Source organism: Orycteropus afer, unplaced genomic scaffold (assembly GCF_000298275.1).
Source record: "Orycteropus afer afer isolate SDZICR_OR568_19922 unplaced genomic scaffold, OryAfe1.0 scaffold00769, whole genome shotgun sequence".
Lineage (NCBI taxonomy): Eukaryota > Metazoa > Chordata > Mammalia > Tubulidentata > Orycteropodidae > Orycteropus > Orycteropus afer.
In genome coordinates, this window is record NW_006922356.1 from 336942 (window position 1) to 354654 (window position 17713).

A 17713-nucleotide genomic window follows, 5' to 3' on the forward strand; every position below is an offset into this window, starting at 1 on the left:
AAGATCTAGAAAGCCAAATGAAAATGGCTTACTTAAATGAGGCCCTTTTGACTTATTGATTGTACATTTTACAAACTGACTTATGGATTCCATTCCCACAATCAGTACTTTGCATGAAGTTCTATGCCAAGTGCCTGTTGTTGTATAAACCAGGACGTTTCCAAACTGTAGCAAAATTCAGGAGCAAGCAAAGGTGTTTTTTACCACATGAAAAAGCACTGAATGCAGTTAGGACCACATTCAGCATCATCTCATTTAAGAAGCTCTCTTAATCAAGTATGCACTGCCTAGAGCAGAAAGAGTACAGCAACTGCAAATCACATCAGCCTAACAAGTATTCATTCTTTCTATTGGCAAACATTCAAGAACAGCATTTTCATCATATGAACGTAAAGGATGACAACAATGAAATTAACTTTCCCCACACTTTCTAATCCAAGGAGCCTCACGCAATTATTACAAATCACCAGCAATCACTGAATTGATTAGGCAACAATTAAGTTGGCACTTTCCCCGAAGTATAATAAGAATGCATTGAACAGATATAATCCATAGAGAACTAGGTTTACATCATAAATGCTGGGGTGAAAAGTAGGCAAAATGACAGATTCATGATTTGAGGTGAGAAAGGGATCCACTGCTCCAATTTGGCAGAAAAGAATCTGGCTGAGGTGGCCCCACAACTGTTACTTCGCAGCTGGTTTCTTCGGAGGGAGAAGCTTGTATGTGTTGAAGTAGCCCACCACCTGCTGGGGAATCTCTGCCAAGACACACTGAGCGAGGGCTTCTTTCGGAGCCTTGGGAGAAACAAAATCAAAGTGACTTTATTGGCAGCCATATTTTTACTGACCCTTTTGCCAAAAGACTAAGTCTATTTAACCAGTCAATAAAAGCCAGCAATTTCCAATTCCTAGGCTTGTAATTCTGCTTAGGAATAGTATATGAATGCTATAATTATCCCTGCTAACTTTATCAAATCCTTTTTTAGCATTTTAGTATTTGATGAATTTTTTTTTTAGTTTTTAAATTTTACATGTAGGTCTTTTATTCACCTGGTATTAATCCTTTGACTCTATGGCACATAACAACAACAACATCACAGTTAGTTGCAAAAACTACAGAGATGTCCCATGTACCCTTCACCCAGTTTCCTCAAAGGTAATATTTTATATAACTCTAGTACAACAGCAAACCAGGAAATTGACAATGGTTCAGTCCACAGATCAGGTTCAGATTTCACTAGTTTTATGTGTGCTTGTGTGTGTGTGTGTGTATGTATGTAATCTTATGCAATTTTATCCCATATGTAAATTCATAGGAGCCCTGATGGTGCAGTGGTTAAGCACTCAGTTGCTAACCAGAAGGTTGGTGTTTCAAATCCACCAGCCAATCCATGGGACAAAGATATGGCAGTTTACTTCCATAAACACTAGTCTTAGAAAGCCTTCAGGGCAGTTCTACTCATTCCTATCAGGTTGCAATGAGTCAGAATGAACTCAACTGCAATGGATTTGGTTTAGGGTTTTCTTGGATGTAACAACGTAATACTACCACCACAATCAAGATACAAAACTGTTCCATCGCTCTAATGCTTAATGCTTAAGTTATATCCAGTCTCCTTCTCCTCCCTACCCCCATCCTGGTCCTCTAAACTCTGGCAACCACTGATCCTGTTCTCTATCTCTATAATTCTGTCAGTTCAGGAATGTTATATAAACAGATTCATATAGTATGTGACCTTTTAATACCAGCTTTTTCACTCATCATAATTCCCATGAGATCCATCCAAGTTATTCTAGGTATCAATAGGTCATTCTTTTTCATTGTTGCATAGTATTTCCATAGTATAATGACTTGCCCAAACAAAGCTGTTACAAATCTTTCTTTACACTATGTGTTTTCATTTCTCTAATATAAATACCCAGGAGTGTGACTGCTGGGTCATGTGGTAAGTATGTTTAGTTTTTAAAGAAAATGCCAAACTGCTTACCAGACTGGCTATACCATTTTCCAGTCCCCCCAACAATGCATGAGTGATCTAGTTTCTCTTCATCCTCACCAGCATTTGGCCTTCTCATTATTTTGTTATGATTTTTTATTTTAACTGTTCTAATAGGTGTGTAAGGATACTTCATCATAGTTTTAACTGGCATTTCCTAATGGATAATGATGCTGAACATATTTGCTCTTCCAGAATATACGTTCTGTACATGTTCTCTTAGATTTGTACCTAAAATTTTTTTTTTTTTTTAACTGAGTGACTGTCAATGGTACTGTGTTTTAAATTCTGGTTTCCACACATTCAAACCTAGTATACAGAAGTAAGATTGATTTTTGTGAGCTCTGGTGGCATAGTATATAAGGCATTTGACTGCTAACCAGAAGGCTGGTGGTTCAAACCCACCAGCCACTCCTCAGAAGGACGACTGGGCAATCTACTTCCGTAATGATATCACCTCGGAAACCCAAGGAGGGGTTGCTATGAGTCGAATCCTACTCGACAGCAATGAGTTTGTTTTTTTTTTTTGACTTGACCTTGCTGTGACTTTAATGAACTTACTTATTAGTTCTAGGAAATTATGACTACTTTTAAAAATTAGATATAAGACTTCTGCCTCTATGAGGATGAACTAGATGGTCTTTTCCCTATACATCCCGGTAAGTACATCTGAAAACCTTTCATATTATATATAAAACAAAATATAAGAGGACTCTGAAAGGTGAAGAGGAGGGGGCAGACTAGCTAAAGATCTTAGGACCCGAAGGAACAACACAGTGATGAGTTCTCTGGATTTTCATTTTGCCTTATATATACCTGGGTATTAGAGAACCTGGCAGTATGAGAACACCCATGGACACACATTTTTAAAAAAATTAAGAAAAAACAAACATCAGCTCCCTCTAGCCAAAGAACTAGAAAAGGGATGACTTTTCAAGAAAGAAATTAAAAAAAAATTTTTTTAAAAGGGCAACATGGGATATCCTTGTGTGATGGAAATGTTCTGTATCTTGACTATACCAGTACCATTATTCTGGCTACAATACTGCACTGGAGTTTTCGCTGGGAGAAAGTGAGTGAAACAATCTCCTGAGAGTTTTTCATCCATTCTTCTTTCAGTTTGATAAATTCAACATAAACCTGTACAAAGTTTGTTTTTTTTTTCCTTTGTTATAAAAAGATAAAATATATCTTAAGGCATTCACAATAGTACAGTTTTATTGTTGGTGTTTTTTTATTTTTTTTTTTTTAGTAGGAGACTATTTTGTTTTTGCAGTGTTTTTTAAGCTTTACTGTGGTAAAATACATATAACATTTATTTGCCTTTTAACCATTAACCATTAACAATTCAGTGACATTAATTACATTCACCGTGTTGTACAATCATCATCACTACCCTCTCTGAATATTCCTCTTCACCCTCAATGGAAGCTGAGTACCCCTCAGGCATCCACTCCCCATTCCTCCAGTCCCTGGTAACCACTAATAAATTTTGATCTCTACATATCTGCCTATTCCAGATATTTGATGTAAGTGGGATCACACAGTATTTGTCCTTCGTGTCTGACTTATTTCACTCAGCATAATGTGTTCAAGGTTCATCCATGTCATAACATGTAACAGAACTTCATTTTTCTTTACGGCTGAACAATGACAACAGTTTGAACAATGTATCATATAGACCGGAAGAGGCACACAAGTGTGCGCGTTGCAACAACGCTGCCAAATCTAATCAGGGCTCTTCAAATGGACGAAGCACCAGGTTCACATATCCTCTAGCCCTGGACACTCATTCAACTGCCTGCTTAGGGACTGGCAAAGGTCTGTGTTCAAACACCTTATGCACCAAGATGGGAAGGGGTGATACTCACATTCTGGAACTGTCTGAAAGGCACAAACTGGACAATATCTCTGATGGCTGCCTCGCCTGAAGGGGACCGGAGACTCCCACCATCACCATCCAGAAACTCCATGGCACTAAAGTCAGCACCTCCGACTCCAACAATGATGATGGACATGGGCAGCTTGGCAGCATTGACTATAGCTTGTCTAGTTTCATCAAGGTCTGTGATCACACCATCCGTAATAATTAAGAGCACAAAATATTGCTGCCAAAAAAGAAAGGTTGTTTGTCTTAGAAAAGACAAAAAAGAAATTATGCCACTGAGTAGGCAGAGCTCGCAAACAACAGAAGCAATGGTTAGGGCACCTCTAGCTTGATGAGTGATGTAGTCTCTTTCTTGTTCGTTTACCTTGTCTTTCTCTACCAGGAGTCTGTTTGCATAAAACATCCTAAGATCCTCTGCTGACAAGAAAATACATTCACACAAAAACTGTAGCTTCACTAATAGTGCAGATCATAAAACAGCATTGGCATAAATACACAAAAGCAAGGTATCTAAAATGCAAAATTAAAATTTCAATAAACATAGGAATAAACTCTGATTTAATTGAAGTTTTAAATATGTCACAGTATCAATCGAGTGAGCAACTGGTAACTTCACTCTCAAAAGATCAAATGTGGGAGCAGCAGACGTGTTTATCATACTGTCAAAGAAATGGGTAAGGGTTAGGGGAAAAAGTCTTTACTCTCAATTTTTTTATCTCTGATAAAACTTTTCAAAAAATGGGAAAATATTACAAAAAGTTGAGACTCCATCTGTTGGGCCATTTAAGTTTAAAATGGGAGTAATATTTACAATAGTAGCTAATGTGTGCCAAGTGCATCCATACCCTGACCAGGAACTATACACATTAATTATTTTACTGAATTCTTTCAACAATCATATGAGGTAGTTATCCTAACTTCTGAGCATACTGACACTAAGAGATATTTGGTATCCAAGATCTAATAGAAAAGGGTTGGCTAATTCAAACATCTTTAGTGCAGTAAGTAATCTTGCAACAACAGCAACTGAGGCAGTAATCTCCTCAACCCTTCATTTGTTACAACTACTTCAAAAAAGTAGATGATAACCACTGCTTGTGCTGTAGAACCTATCTAAGAAAATTAATTGAAAAGACTCATGTGTAAGTGATGCTTTGTTTCCAATGATCACTAATTTAATGATATTGGATATTATTCCAAGAATGACCATATCATTACTTCCTGCCCTGATTTTGAATCTCAGTGCCCCAAATAAATAGAAAAATGGCAGCAGGAGCAACACCCAATCTGTATTCTCCCCGTCCCCTAGCCACACAGCACTTACAGAAGCTGTCTGTTGTTGTGTGGCTGCAGCAGCAAACCTCGCCACATGATTTATGATTGGAGAAAAATTAGTCGGTCCATAGAGTTTTATCTGAGGAAGGCAGGCCCGATATGTCTCTATAATGCCTTGGATTCCTAGACAATAAAAGCATCATTAAAAATTCTCAAGCAAAATTTAACTGTTTCTTATTTGACATACTTGCTATTTTAATTATATACATCAATATATAGTGTTTTAAATAGTTGAACATTCTACATTCAGGTATTCTCCTAAGCTATGTATTGCAAAACTCCCTAGTTATTAAGTTCTATCCAAAAACATATCCACTCCACCTTTCCCCAGAAGGAGGCATTTATTTTCATCTCAGCCAAGTTACTTATTAGCCTACAGTAAGACTGCTGCACTTGGGCTTAATTCTGATGTGATTTGGAAGGAGATTCTAATGGAAAAAGAACCATGAAAAAGTGCTGTATCTCACAACTGACAATGAGAAGAAAAAGTTACTGATAACATGGAAAAACTTTGACATATACAGCAAGTGGATATAAATCTAATGCTAATTCTAGTCAAAGGTTTATTCAATAAGTTAAAAGTTAATAAGCACAGTGCGGTACATTGTATTACTTCCAAATATTCATTTCTAGTACATTTATCACAGAGGTAAACAGTCAGACATTTTTGCTGCAGAAACACTAATGTATTTGCTTCTAGGGTATGTCCCTGGGCTGCCTAGGCATTATGTAATAGAAAGTTGGGCAGGGACTTTAGACTAGCTTTGGCCAATGGAATACGAATGGACAAAATGTCCACCATGGCTAAGCAGATGTTTCAACAATTACAGCTTGTTTTCCCCAGCTCTCCTGCTCTTTCCCTCTGTCATAGGAGCAGTACATCCCAGAGTAGGAGCTGCCCCTTCAGCCTGGGCCCCAGAATGAGATGATACACAAGGTAAAGTCATAGGCTAGCCATAGCAACTGATATGTAAAGCTAGAAATAGGCTATTGTGGCCCTCTAAGGTATGATACTGGTCTCTTCCTGAGACAAGAACAAGAACAGTGAACAAGAAGAGTGAAGAAAATCAAAGATGCATGAGACAGTTAGTCTAAAGGACTGACAGACCACACAAATCCGTTAGTCTTCATGATTCTGAGACCAGAACTAGATGGTGCCCAACTACCACTACCAACCACTCTGAAAGGGATCACAATAGGAGGTCCTAGTAGACTGGGAGAAAAATGTGGAACAAAACTCAACATCATAAAAAAGACCAGGCTTACTGGTCTGACAGAGATTGGTAGAACCCCAAGACTAAAGCCCTTAATCACCTGTCAAGCCTAGCGCTGAATTTATCCCCATGGCTCAACAGTTTCAGCCAAATAACAGACGCATCTATAAGATGAACAGTAACACCAGGGAGATATGCACTCCTTAGCACAATCAGTAAAAGGCAGCATTTGCCCAAGGATAAAGCTCAGAAGGCAGGAAGGGATAGCAAAGAAAGACAAATGGAAACAGGAAACACAGAGAGGAAGTGGGAAGGGAGAAAGATAGGGCAGTTTACTTCCATAAACACTAGTCTTGGAAAGACTTTGGGCAGTTCTACTCATTCCTATCAGGTTGCAATGAGTCAGAATCAATTGAACAGCAATGGATTTGGTTTAGGGTTTTCTTGGATGTAACAACGTAATGCTACCACCACAATCAATTGAATCAATGCCACAAAACAAAATGTGTATGAATTGTTGAATGGAAAACCAATTTCTCTGTAAACTTTCACTGAAATCACAATAAAAGTAATAAAAGAAAAAAGAAGCCATTGACATTATAAGCTAGCAAAAGTTGATTGGCATGCCTCATACAAGCACTGCTGATGAAATTTTTATCCCACGTATGTACCTATTAAATGTTCCTCTAATATTAGAGTGCCTAGGACACAAGTAGATATTATAAAATCCTAAAGAATTCCCAACACTTGCTGAGATAATCAAGAAAATCTGTCTCATAAGGCTTTTAATGTACACTAAAAAGGGTCTCTTCCTTTCCAAATGCCCACTAGAACAAAGATTGACAAGGAAAAGGAGTACACACTTGATTTGAAAGCTTCAAAAGAACAGCTCTTTCACCTATTTAAGAATTCCAGTAAACTTCTCCTCATCACTATGGATTTAGAAACAAGTGGTCTTATGAGCAACCTCTGAGAATGTAACTAATTCTATATAGAGGTAATTCTATATGCAAGAAAGAAGCTTTGGTGGTGTAAAGCATTTGGCTGGCTAACCAAACGGTTGGCAGTTCGAACCCAACAGCCACTCCAAGGGAGAAAGATTAGGCAGTACGCTTCTGTAAAGATTTACAGCCTTGGAAACCCTATGGGGCAGTGTTATTCTGTCCTAAAGTGTCACTATGAGTCAGAACGGGTTTTTGGTTCTAAATGCATGAAGTGATATTGTAGCTAGTAGTCAGTCAGCCCAGTGGTAACAAAAATAACATTAGGACAGGCCACCAGCAGGATCCTCCCTGCAACGGAATGCTCTGTGGAAAAACTAAGCCAGAGCCACAGCAGTAATATCTTCTTCCACTTATATAATCTTGGCTTGCTTTTCAATCTGGAGGTATAAACAAAAATATTCTTTAAATTTCCTCACAAATATTAATTGCCTTCAGTTCCTCAACTAAAATTGAAATAATTATTCCAAATTCTTCCTTTGCATTTTAAAGGAACAAGCGAGACAGGTTATTTCTAGGCAACTAACTTCAATGAGTAAGGATTAAACTTCTTTGTCTTAAAACTCACGCTGTGTTTTTTTCTGTGCTGTGTTTCCTCTGTCTACAAGTAAGTGGATTCTCTCTCCAGATTATAAACCAAGAGTAGAAAAGCTACACTTAGTTGGGCACCCCACAAATGGACTCATATTACTCATAGAGTAAATGACTTTTTAAAATGAACTACCAAATGATAACCAAAACCAAACCAAACTCACTGCCATCGAGTAGGCTCTGACTCACAGCAGCTCCCACTGCGTTTCCAAGGCTGTAAAGCTTTACAGAAGCAGAATACCCCACCTTTCTTCTGCAGAGAGGCTGGTGAGTTCAAACCATCAACCTTTTGGTTAACAGCTAAATGCTTTAACCACTACACCACCAGAGCTCCTTTACCACGTGATAGGTCATCCATATTTACTTGCAATAAATGACACATAATTACAACAAAGTTAAAAAATTATTCCAATTTTCATCATCAACACAAAGCACATTTCTCAGAAAGAATAACATTCACAGTTTCAAATGGCTAGAGATGAAAAAGACCACTGAAAGTGCCTCTAAAGGGTGCTCAATTGGTTCGGGAAAAATATCCTGGAAAAAGAGAGAAAATCATAATGCATAGTACTCCCAACAAGATGTTCACGTCCATCCATTGTATGAATGCTGTTTAGGAAGAGAAGGAAAAGAACATTTTCATCTGTTAGAAATCTATACGTTTCGTAACTGTGAAAAGGATCTTGTGCAGAAAATTAGCTTAGTGTCTACAATTCTAAATTATGCCTCTGCCTCCACTTCTCTTTCCTCCTTCCAACTGTTCAGTGTTAAAAGCTTTTGTGGGGAATGTGGCATTTTAGGTTGGTTGCTCAATGGAGTCAAAAAAGGGAAGCACTTGGGTATTTGGGATACAAAGAAAAAAGTGAAGAGAAAGACCAATGCTGTCTCCTGTTCTCTACACCGAGGACAGCTGCTACGGCAGCACCAGTCTTTGCTCCTTTCACCACCCCATCTACTGACAACACAGTGCAAACAAGTCATTACGTGCTGCACACTTTTCTTTGTAGAGTGACTGCTACTCTGAAAACAATCTTCCAAAGATCTGTATGCTGAATTATTGCACTCAAGGTTTATTTTAAAATCAACTTACATATAAAAATACTCTTAATGTATGATTATTTCTATTGATCTGTTCCCAAGACTGAGAAGCCTTTTTATTCTATTAAACCTCTCCAGGTAGATTTTAGCCTACAACTTTCACCATAATATTGATTTGCCCTATAATTAACACTGCCACCCCACCATCTGGTATAATTCTTGTACCTTACACAACAGAAAGTTAAATATACCAAAAAAGAAACAGAGAGAGGGCATTTGCATAGTTTTAAACCACAAGAAAAAAAACAAATAACAAAGGTGAGCCTTTCAGTTTAAAGCCTTCACATTTACTTTTTAACTTACCATTACAGTAGGGATTGGATGGATTAAAGTTCATTGGAAATTCATGGGATACCTGTCAAAAGATGAAAGGAGAACTCACGATGAAAGCCTGCTTGCTTTTCCAGGAGGCAATACTTTACATCAGGATTTTCTCTTACCTGCCACTGAGGAGGTATCTGGGCACCAAAACCAAAAGCTGGAAACATCTTATCACTAAAAAGAAAATTTGAAAAACAGCAAAATATCATTTTTCAAAATAGAGCTTTCTCTTTATTCACAATAAATCCAATACAAGTTCATTTCAAAATAATTCAAAATCTAAAAAAAATACAAAGATTACCTGAAATAACAACTCCCAGAGACAACCAATGTTAATATATGGCAACTCTTATTCTAAATCTTTTTCTGGATATTGGAAAAAACGTCTCTCTACATTTTATATGAATGCCGTTCATATCTGTTTTATAACTTACTCTCCATGAATAAATAATGTAAGCAAATCCAAAAAGCTCTAAAAACCACGTTTTTTCATTAGTTTGCAGGAAACTCATTTGGCAGTAAAATCTGAACTCAACGACATGAGGTTATTTAACAGCCTTTATTTATGTCACTAATGTGAATAAATTATACATTTGCCACAGAAACATGGTAAAAATGCCATACACTATAAAACTCCCACATTGCTATACAAATATTCATACAGCAGCAAAATGTATGAATATTGGGCCCCAAGGTTTTAGGGATAAGGGATTGTGGACCTGAATATAGACCATTATGCAAATGGCTGCTAAGTATTCCACTACTGAAAGACATCCAGTTAATCTGAATGTTTTGCCATTATAAAACACTGCAAGGAATACAACACACCATTTTTTGTACTAGGAATGTTCTTTTCATACTAATTTTCAATAGTTCTTTTGGCACGAAGGATAGGACCTATGTCATGTCAGAATATTTTTGCCAATTTGTAGTGTAACTTTTTAAAATATTTTCCTCTTAGAAGTTTTTAATGTTAACGAATGTGAACACGTAAAAATTCTTTGATGATTTATGCCTCCACCGTCTTGCCTAAAGCTCTTCTTTACTGCAAGAGTATAAACAATTCACATACATTTTCTCCTCAAACTTTCAAGGTTTGTTTTTCTATTATCCTTCTCATTTATCAGGAAATTGCTGTGGAGTAGGGTATGGAGCAGAAACTGCTGCTGTCCACCAGTATCCATTCTCTCCCGCTTTAATAACAGCAGGTTCCAGCTGGAGACTATACCTCCTAGCTTCTCTGAGCTGGATGTCATTAGGTGGCTAGGTTCTGGTCAAAGAGATGTGGCTAGATTTGTCAGCACTTCTGAATCACACCCCTAAATAGGAAAGCACTCCCAGGGTCCCAGGGCCACAGAGGATGAGAACCAGAGGAGCTCCCTTAGATCCAGGGATGGACGATGTGAGTTGATAATGACAGGCCACCCTATCACCCTTGGACCTCTAGACAAGTAACATGAAAAAAATAAACCTTTATATTTGAGTGTCTCTATTTCAGCAGTTCAGTCTGTACTCTTAATTTTTACAGGATAGTATCCTAACTGATTCAGTGTAACTTAGGGATCCAAAATTTCTCAGCCAATTTGACAGTGGTCACAATACCTTCTCCTGTCTAAATCGCCTCATCTCTATCATGTACTACACTGAGATGCACACTTGGCTCTATTTCTCAACTACCTGTTTGGTTACACTCATCATTTACCCAGTTTACACTCTTAACTGAAATAGTGTCAAAATAAGTTTTAATGTCTGATAGGAAGAATCTGCTTTCATTTCTGTTTTCCTTGAAAAAAAATCTGCCTGTTTTGATTCATTTTTCATTCTAGATAATTTTAAGAATTATTTTGTCTGGGTACTATTGGAGTTTTGATTATTATTGATTAAATCAGAGAGAAATATTATTTTTATATCATTTTTATTATAGTAATTATATTATACTATTGCTCTATTCCTAATTAATGTCAATTAAGTTTCCTTTTTTGTTCTTCAGTACAATTTTGTAGTTTTCCTCTTAAAGATTTTATTTTTATTCCTTATTTTTGTTGCTATTATAAACTACATTTTATTCACTAGGATTTTTCAAACCAGTTATTATGGGTTAATAAAATTATTGATTTTTATTTTTTATGTTGCATTTGCCCATCTTTCTGAACTCTTATTTTCTAGTATTTTTTCAGTTGATTCTCTTAGATTTTTATTTGTCCCTCATAGGTTTGCTAGAATTTATGCATGGACTTGCATTGCCCTGGTACCTCTGTGATTGTCCTGGTACCTCTGTAAAGAGGGCTCTTTCCATCTATTTATGGTTCTTGCTCTATTCAAGTTTTCTGCCTCTTCAGATCAACTTTGGTAATTTATAGATTTCTAAAAAAGCATCCTTTAATTCAGATTCTCACATGTAATAGCATATAGTTTTGCAGAATATTAGTTTAGAGTTTTATTTTTCTTGTATTTATGCTTCTAATAGTTCTCATTACTACTATTTTACACACGTTATACTTTTTCTATTTAAGGGTCAGTATTGCCAAAAGTGTATCTGGATTTTATTGAACTTGGAAAGTTGATTTAACATCACAATTTGGTGGTTTTCCTGTTGCCTTTTTTTTTTTTTTTTTTTAACTTTACAAATCATTACCTTCTGTGGTTAAAGGAAGTGTAGCATAATACAGCAGTAAGAGAGCATCTCTAGAGCCACAGAGCCCAGACTCAATCTTGACTCTGCCAGTTACTACTGGTTGAGTGACAGTGGTCAAGGTACTCAACCCTCCATGCCTCAGTTTCCTCATCTGAACAATGTGAATGATGACCGCACCTTTCTCAAAGAGAACTCTCTTCATACCCTTAATTGAGTATTCTTAATAGTTTAGATGAGTATTACATGACGAGTGCTCAAAACTTCCCCTGACATAAGATAGTTAACATTTATACAGCATCTACTATTATAACTACACCTTTATTTTTCCTTCATTTTTTTTTTTTTTTTTTTTTGTGTGTGTGTGGAGGCTTGTATCTGGCTTAAGAAAACTTTTTATTGTGATCTGGGTAAAGCATTACAGAGTAAACTGGTGCTCCATTCAACAATTTATGCACATTTTGACTCATAACATGGATTGCAATCCCCACAATGAAGCAGTACCTTTCCCACTTCCTGTGTTCCCCGTTTCCATTTGTCTCTTTCCTACTCCTTCCTACCTTTTGAGCTTAATCTTTGGGCAAATATTGACCTTTTGATCTCATATGGCTCCTTTTTCTAGTGAGTATGTACCTCTCGTGCTACTGTTCACCTTATAGGCCAGTTTATTGCTTGGCTGAAGTTGAGCCTCGGAGATGAGTTGAAGGCTTCAAGGGTGATTAATGACTACAGTCTCAAGGGTTTCACTAATCTCTATCAGACCAGTAAAGCTTGCTCTTTTGTGTGATTTTGAGTTTTGTTTCACATTTTTCTCCCACTCTATCTGGGACCTACTATTGTGATCCCTTTTACAATGGTCAGCAGTGGTAGCCAGGCACCATCCATCTCTGCTGGTATCAGGGTCAGGAAAGCTGGGTTTCACATGATCCATTAAACCTTTGGACTTTTTTCCTGCATCTTTTAATTTTCTTCACTCTTCTTTGCTTCGTAGAGGGAGAGACTAATAGCTGCACCTTAGATGGCCACCCAAAAGCTCTGAAGGCCCCAGTCACTTCTCACTCAAGTAGAACACTGTCTTTGTGGACAGTGCTATGCCAATTGACCTTACTGTCCCCCAAGACCATGTCTTGAGCTGCCATGCCCAGCAATTTTCTTTCAAAGTGTTTGGTTATGGCTAAGAAGTTTTCATAACTTTGCCGCTGTATGCTCTACTATATTCATGGACACATTTGTAGCACATATAAGTATGTATGTACAAATACCCTCTGTCAAATCTCTATATGTCTGTGTGTGCAGTCCCATCCGCCTTCCCACTTCTGTTTAGTTTGTGTGTCTATCTATGTAACCACTCATTACTGTAATTACTGTTATTGTAGGCCCGTGTATGTACTAGTATTTACCATTGTTGTCTTTGAATCTTGTGCTCCTCCCAGTGTCTTCCTTTGCTTTAACCATTTTGTGCTGACCTCCCCCTAACTGTATATTGCCTTTCCCTTCACCCAAGTTAATTATGTGTCTACCACCCTCTAGTTAGTGATTTATCCTCCCTTCCCCTTCCACTCCTGGTAATCTTCAAAAAATGTTTCTTTCATTGAGTAAACCTTTTCTTGTCTTTTTATAGCAATGGTCTCATTCAATATTTATCCTTTTATGATTGACTAATTAAACTCAATATAATGTCCTCCAGGTTCATCTGTTATGAGATGTTTTGCAGATTCATCTGCATTATTCTTTGACATTATTCTTTAATGTTGCATAGTTTTCCATTGTGTGCATGTACTACACTACAGTGTGCTTATCCATTCACCCACTGATGGACACTTAAATTGTTTCCAACTTCTCCAAGATATGTATCTAGTAGTGGGACTGTTGGAACATATGGTATTTCAATTTCCCACTTTGTAAGGAAGTGCCATACTGTTTTCCACAGTGGTTGTACCATTTTACAGTCCCACCAGTAGTGTATGAAGGTTCCAGGTTTTCCACACCCTTGCCAGCATTTGTTATTTTTTGCCTTGAAGAACTTTGCTATTTGTGCTGGTGCAAGATGGTATCTTGTTTTGATTTGCATCTTTCTAATGCCTAATGAGGGAGCTCTGGTGGTGTAGTGCATAAGGCACCTGACTGCTAACCAGAAAGCTGGTGGTTCAAACCCACCAGCTACTCCTCAGAAGGAAGGTTGGGCAATCTACTTCTGTAATGACACTGCCCCGGAAACCCAAGGAAGGGTTGCTATGAGTCGGATCCAACTCAACGGCAGTGAGTACTGCCTAATGACAGCAAGCTTTTCTTCATGTGTTTGTTAACCTCCTGAATGTCTCCTTTGGTGAAATGTCTGTTCATGTCCTCTTCCCATTTTTCAGTTGGATTATTTGTCTTTTTGCTGTTGAAGTATTGCAGTCTTCTACAAATTTTAGAGATTAGTCCCTCATCTGATATGCCTGTACCAGAATTTTTTTTCCTACTCAGTCAGGTTTCCTCTTACTGTTTTGGTGAAGTCTTTTGATGTGCATAAATGTTTGCTTTATAGGGGTCCCAGTCATCTAGTTGGTCTTCTGCTTTTTGTATGTTTTTTAGTTATGTTTGATAGCTTGCCCCTAAGTTTGTCCCTATTTTTTTCTTTGATGATCTATATTGTGTTAGACTGGCTCTCTAGAGAAACAAAACCAATAAAGCTTATATATAGAGAAAGGGAAATTTATCTTAGGAAAATGGCTCCCACACTTATAGAAGCTGGCAAGTCCAAAGTTTCTTGTATCAAACGTCAAGCTGGAGGCTTTTCCCGACTCACACAGCTGCAGGGGCTGAGGAGCTCAAGGATGACAGGCTGTACACTGGCTGTTGACTCCAACAAATGATGAATCCAAGATCTCCAGGTTGAATGGTAGATTGTTCGCTCACGGGCAACTGTAGGCAGCACAACAGGATCCCGATCCACAGAAGAGTGTCTCTTTTCCCAGGATGTCCATAAATATACTGGAAGAAGGCTACACCCCTATCACATACATGGTTTTAGATTTTACATTTAGGTCTTTGTTCCATCTTGAGTTCATTTCTGTATATTATGAGAAATATGGATCCTGTTTCATTTTTCTGCAGATATCCTGAGTTTTGCCATCACCATTTGATGAAGAGACTATCTCTTGTCCATTTCATGGGTTTTGGCCCTTTGTCAAAGATCAGCTGCCCATAGACAGATGGATTTACTTCTGGGTTCTCAGTTCTATTCCATTGGTCTATGTCTGTCACTGTAACAGTACCAAGCTGTTTTGACTACTGTACTATACAGTAGGTTTTGAGATTAGGCAGTGTAAGGCCTCCTACTTTGTTCTTCTTAATAGTGTTTTATTCATTCAGGGCTTTTCTGATACTTTAATTTAAAGAGTGCTATGGTTGAAATCTCAGCTGCAAAAGAAGGGTTGGGGGTTCAAACCCACCAGGATCCCTGTGGAACAAAGATGTGGCAGTCTGCTTCTATAACAATTACAGCCTTAGAAATCTACAGTGCAGTTCTACTCTGTCTTACAGAGTTGCTATCAGTCATTGACTTGACAGCAGTAAGTTAGTGTTTAATTTTATGTTGTTGAAAACCCAGTACTTATATTCAGTTTTCTTGCTTAAAAATGAAAGCATCTAAGGCCAGAAAATGTCCTCTATAGAGACAGGACCACATATAGCATTCCCATCACCTTTTATTTCCCCCTACAGTTTTACTCTTTAATCTAAGAACTACCTAAGAGTGTATTTCATTTCCATGTAGTAAATTTTCTCTAGCTATTGTTTCATTAGTAACTTCCAGGTGGTAGTTTAAGAAAGTAACCCTGGACTGCTATGCAGCACTAAAAAATAATATAGAGTCTACAAAACACCACATAATATGGATGAACTTGGAAGATATTATGCCGAGTGAAATAAGTCAATCACAGAAGGACAAATACAATATTAGTTCGTTGTTGTAGAGGGTCAAGGAAAGGTTTATATATGGAGGGAAACTTTCTTTGTTGGTTGCCAGGGGTGGGAGGGAAGGAGAAGGAACATTGCGAAAAAAAAAAAAAATGCATTGACCCATGTCACTTTAGTTTTGGTATTTCACTGTACATAAATTATATTTCAACAAAATGCATTTAAAAAAAAAAAAAAAGGAAAACAGGGAGTTCCGGCAAGATGGCGGACTAGGCAGAAAGTCTGCACAGACCCTATTCAACAAGAAAAGGGAAACTAATTAACACAGACACATAAGATAATCCTGGACCCCCGAGCCTTGAAGGGAAGGATATAGAAGTGGACTAAACCCCAACTAGCAGAAGAAATTGTGTGAAAATACGAAAAAGGAGACAGATGGAGCTGCGGTCTGGCAGTGATCCCGAGCGATCCTGACGGCAGAAACAGCTTGGAGATTCCCGGGTGCTGGTAGGACTTAAGAATTAACCTAAAATCAACCCTGCTAGCCAAGGACTGCACGGAGGACTGCTCCGGTGACTGGGGAATAAACGGAGAAGGTGAAGAGAAAGGCAGGCTGAGCTATGGACTTCTGCCGGTCCGGAGGGAGCCGCCATTTTGAATGTTACAAGTGGCTGGACCATTTTGGATATTTAAAGAGACAGCGCTCTTGCAGATTCCCGGGACTTAAGAACACGTTCTGCTTTCCAGCAACCCCAAGGACCCTCCGGACCTGCAAGACTGAAAAGGTACGACATTCCTCGTTACTCTTATACCCCACACCTGCTTGGTGAACGGAGGTGCGGCCATCTCCCAGTCCCACCTACCTTTGGGGCCCACAGGAACTCCATCACAATCTATGTGCTCAGATGGAGCCTGGGTGCCAGGCCTTGTCCTCCACTGATTTTTTTTTTTCCTCTCTCTTTTTATAATTTTTTTCTTTTTCACTTTCTTTTTCTCCAGTGATTAGTTTGCTTGTATTTGTCTGTTTTAAGACAACTATTATTATTAATATTTTTGTCCTTTTTACTATTATTCTTACTCTTCCCCTCTCAGGTCCTAGTTTTCAGCATTTTTTCTTTTCCCTGTTCCTGGTTGAATTTTTTTCCCCCCTTTTTCCTTGTGGTTAACCCCGTTCCTTGTTTTTCTTTTTGCATTTTTCCCTGTTTTTTTCCTTCATTATTCTCCTTCTCTACTTTTTTTTCTCTTAATGCTCTATCCCCAGATATTGCAGGTTTTCTTGTTTTTTCTTCTTCTATTTCCCTTTTTTCTTTTTTTGGTTACTGTTCCTGTGTGATAATATGGCGTGTTTTTTTTGTCCCTGTGCTTTTAGTTTTTTGAAGGTTATTCAATTGTAATTTGTGTCTAATTGAGTGGGAGACAACAGTCCCCATAAGACACAACTACACCCACACCTCCTGCAAATTCACTTACTGAGTGCGAGCCACTACCTCCTTCTCCACCAACAGGCCAACAATAAAAAACCACCAAGAAGAGCCGAAATCACCCTTGACTGCTCTTCACAAACAGTTAACAGAGCTTTAAATACAACAACACCATGATGCCTCAGAGACAACAGACCATCACAGTCCACACAAAGAAGCAGGATAAAGTGGGAGAAACAAGGAAGCAGGATACAGACCCAGAACACATCCCTGAGGAAGAAGCAGCATTGGACCTCTCTGATAAAGAATT

The 17713-nt window shown here is 38.0% G+C and overlaps 1 protein-coding gene across 1 annotated transcript in view; it reads right to left on the bottom strand.

The window, feature by feature from the left end:
- Positions 1–686: 686 nt before the first annotated feature.
- CPNE3 (copine 3) overlaps positions 687–17713 on the bottom strand; it is a 61342-nt gene continuing 44315 nt past the window's right edge. The window contains exons 11-15 of the mRNA XM_007957656.2: positions 9567–9621; positions 9430–9481; positions 5212–5345; positions 3871–4107; positions 687–797 (exon numbers count right to left, since the gene is read on the bottom strand). Of these exons, the coding sequence (XP_007955847.1) occupies positions 687–797; positions 3871–4107; positions 5212–5345; positions 9430–9481; positions 9567–9621 (589 nt within the window). The remainder of the gene's footprint in view (positions 798–3870; positions 4108–5211; positions 5346–9429; positions 9482–9566; positions 9622–17713) is intronic.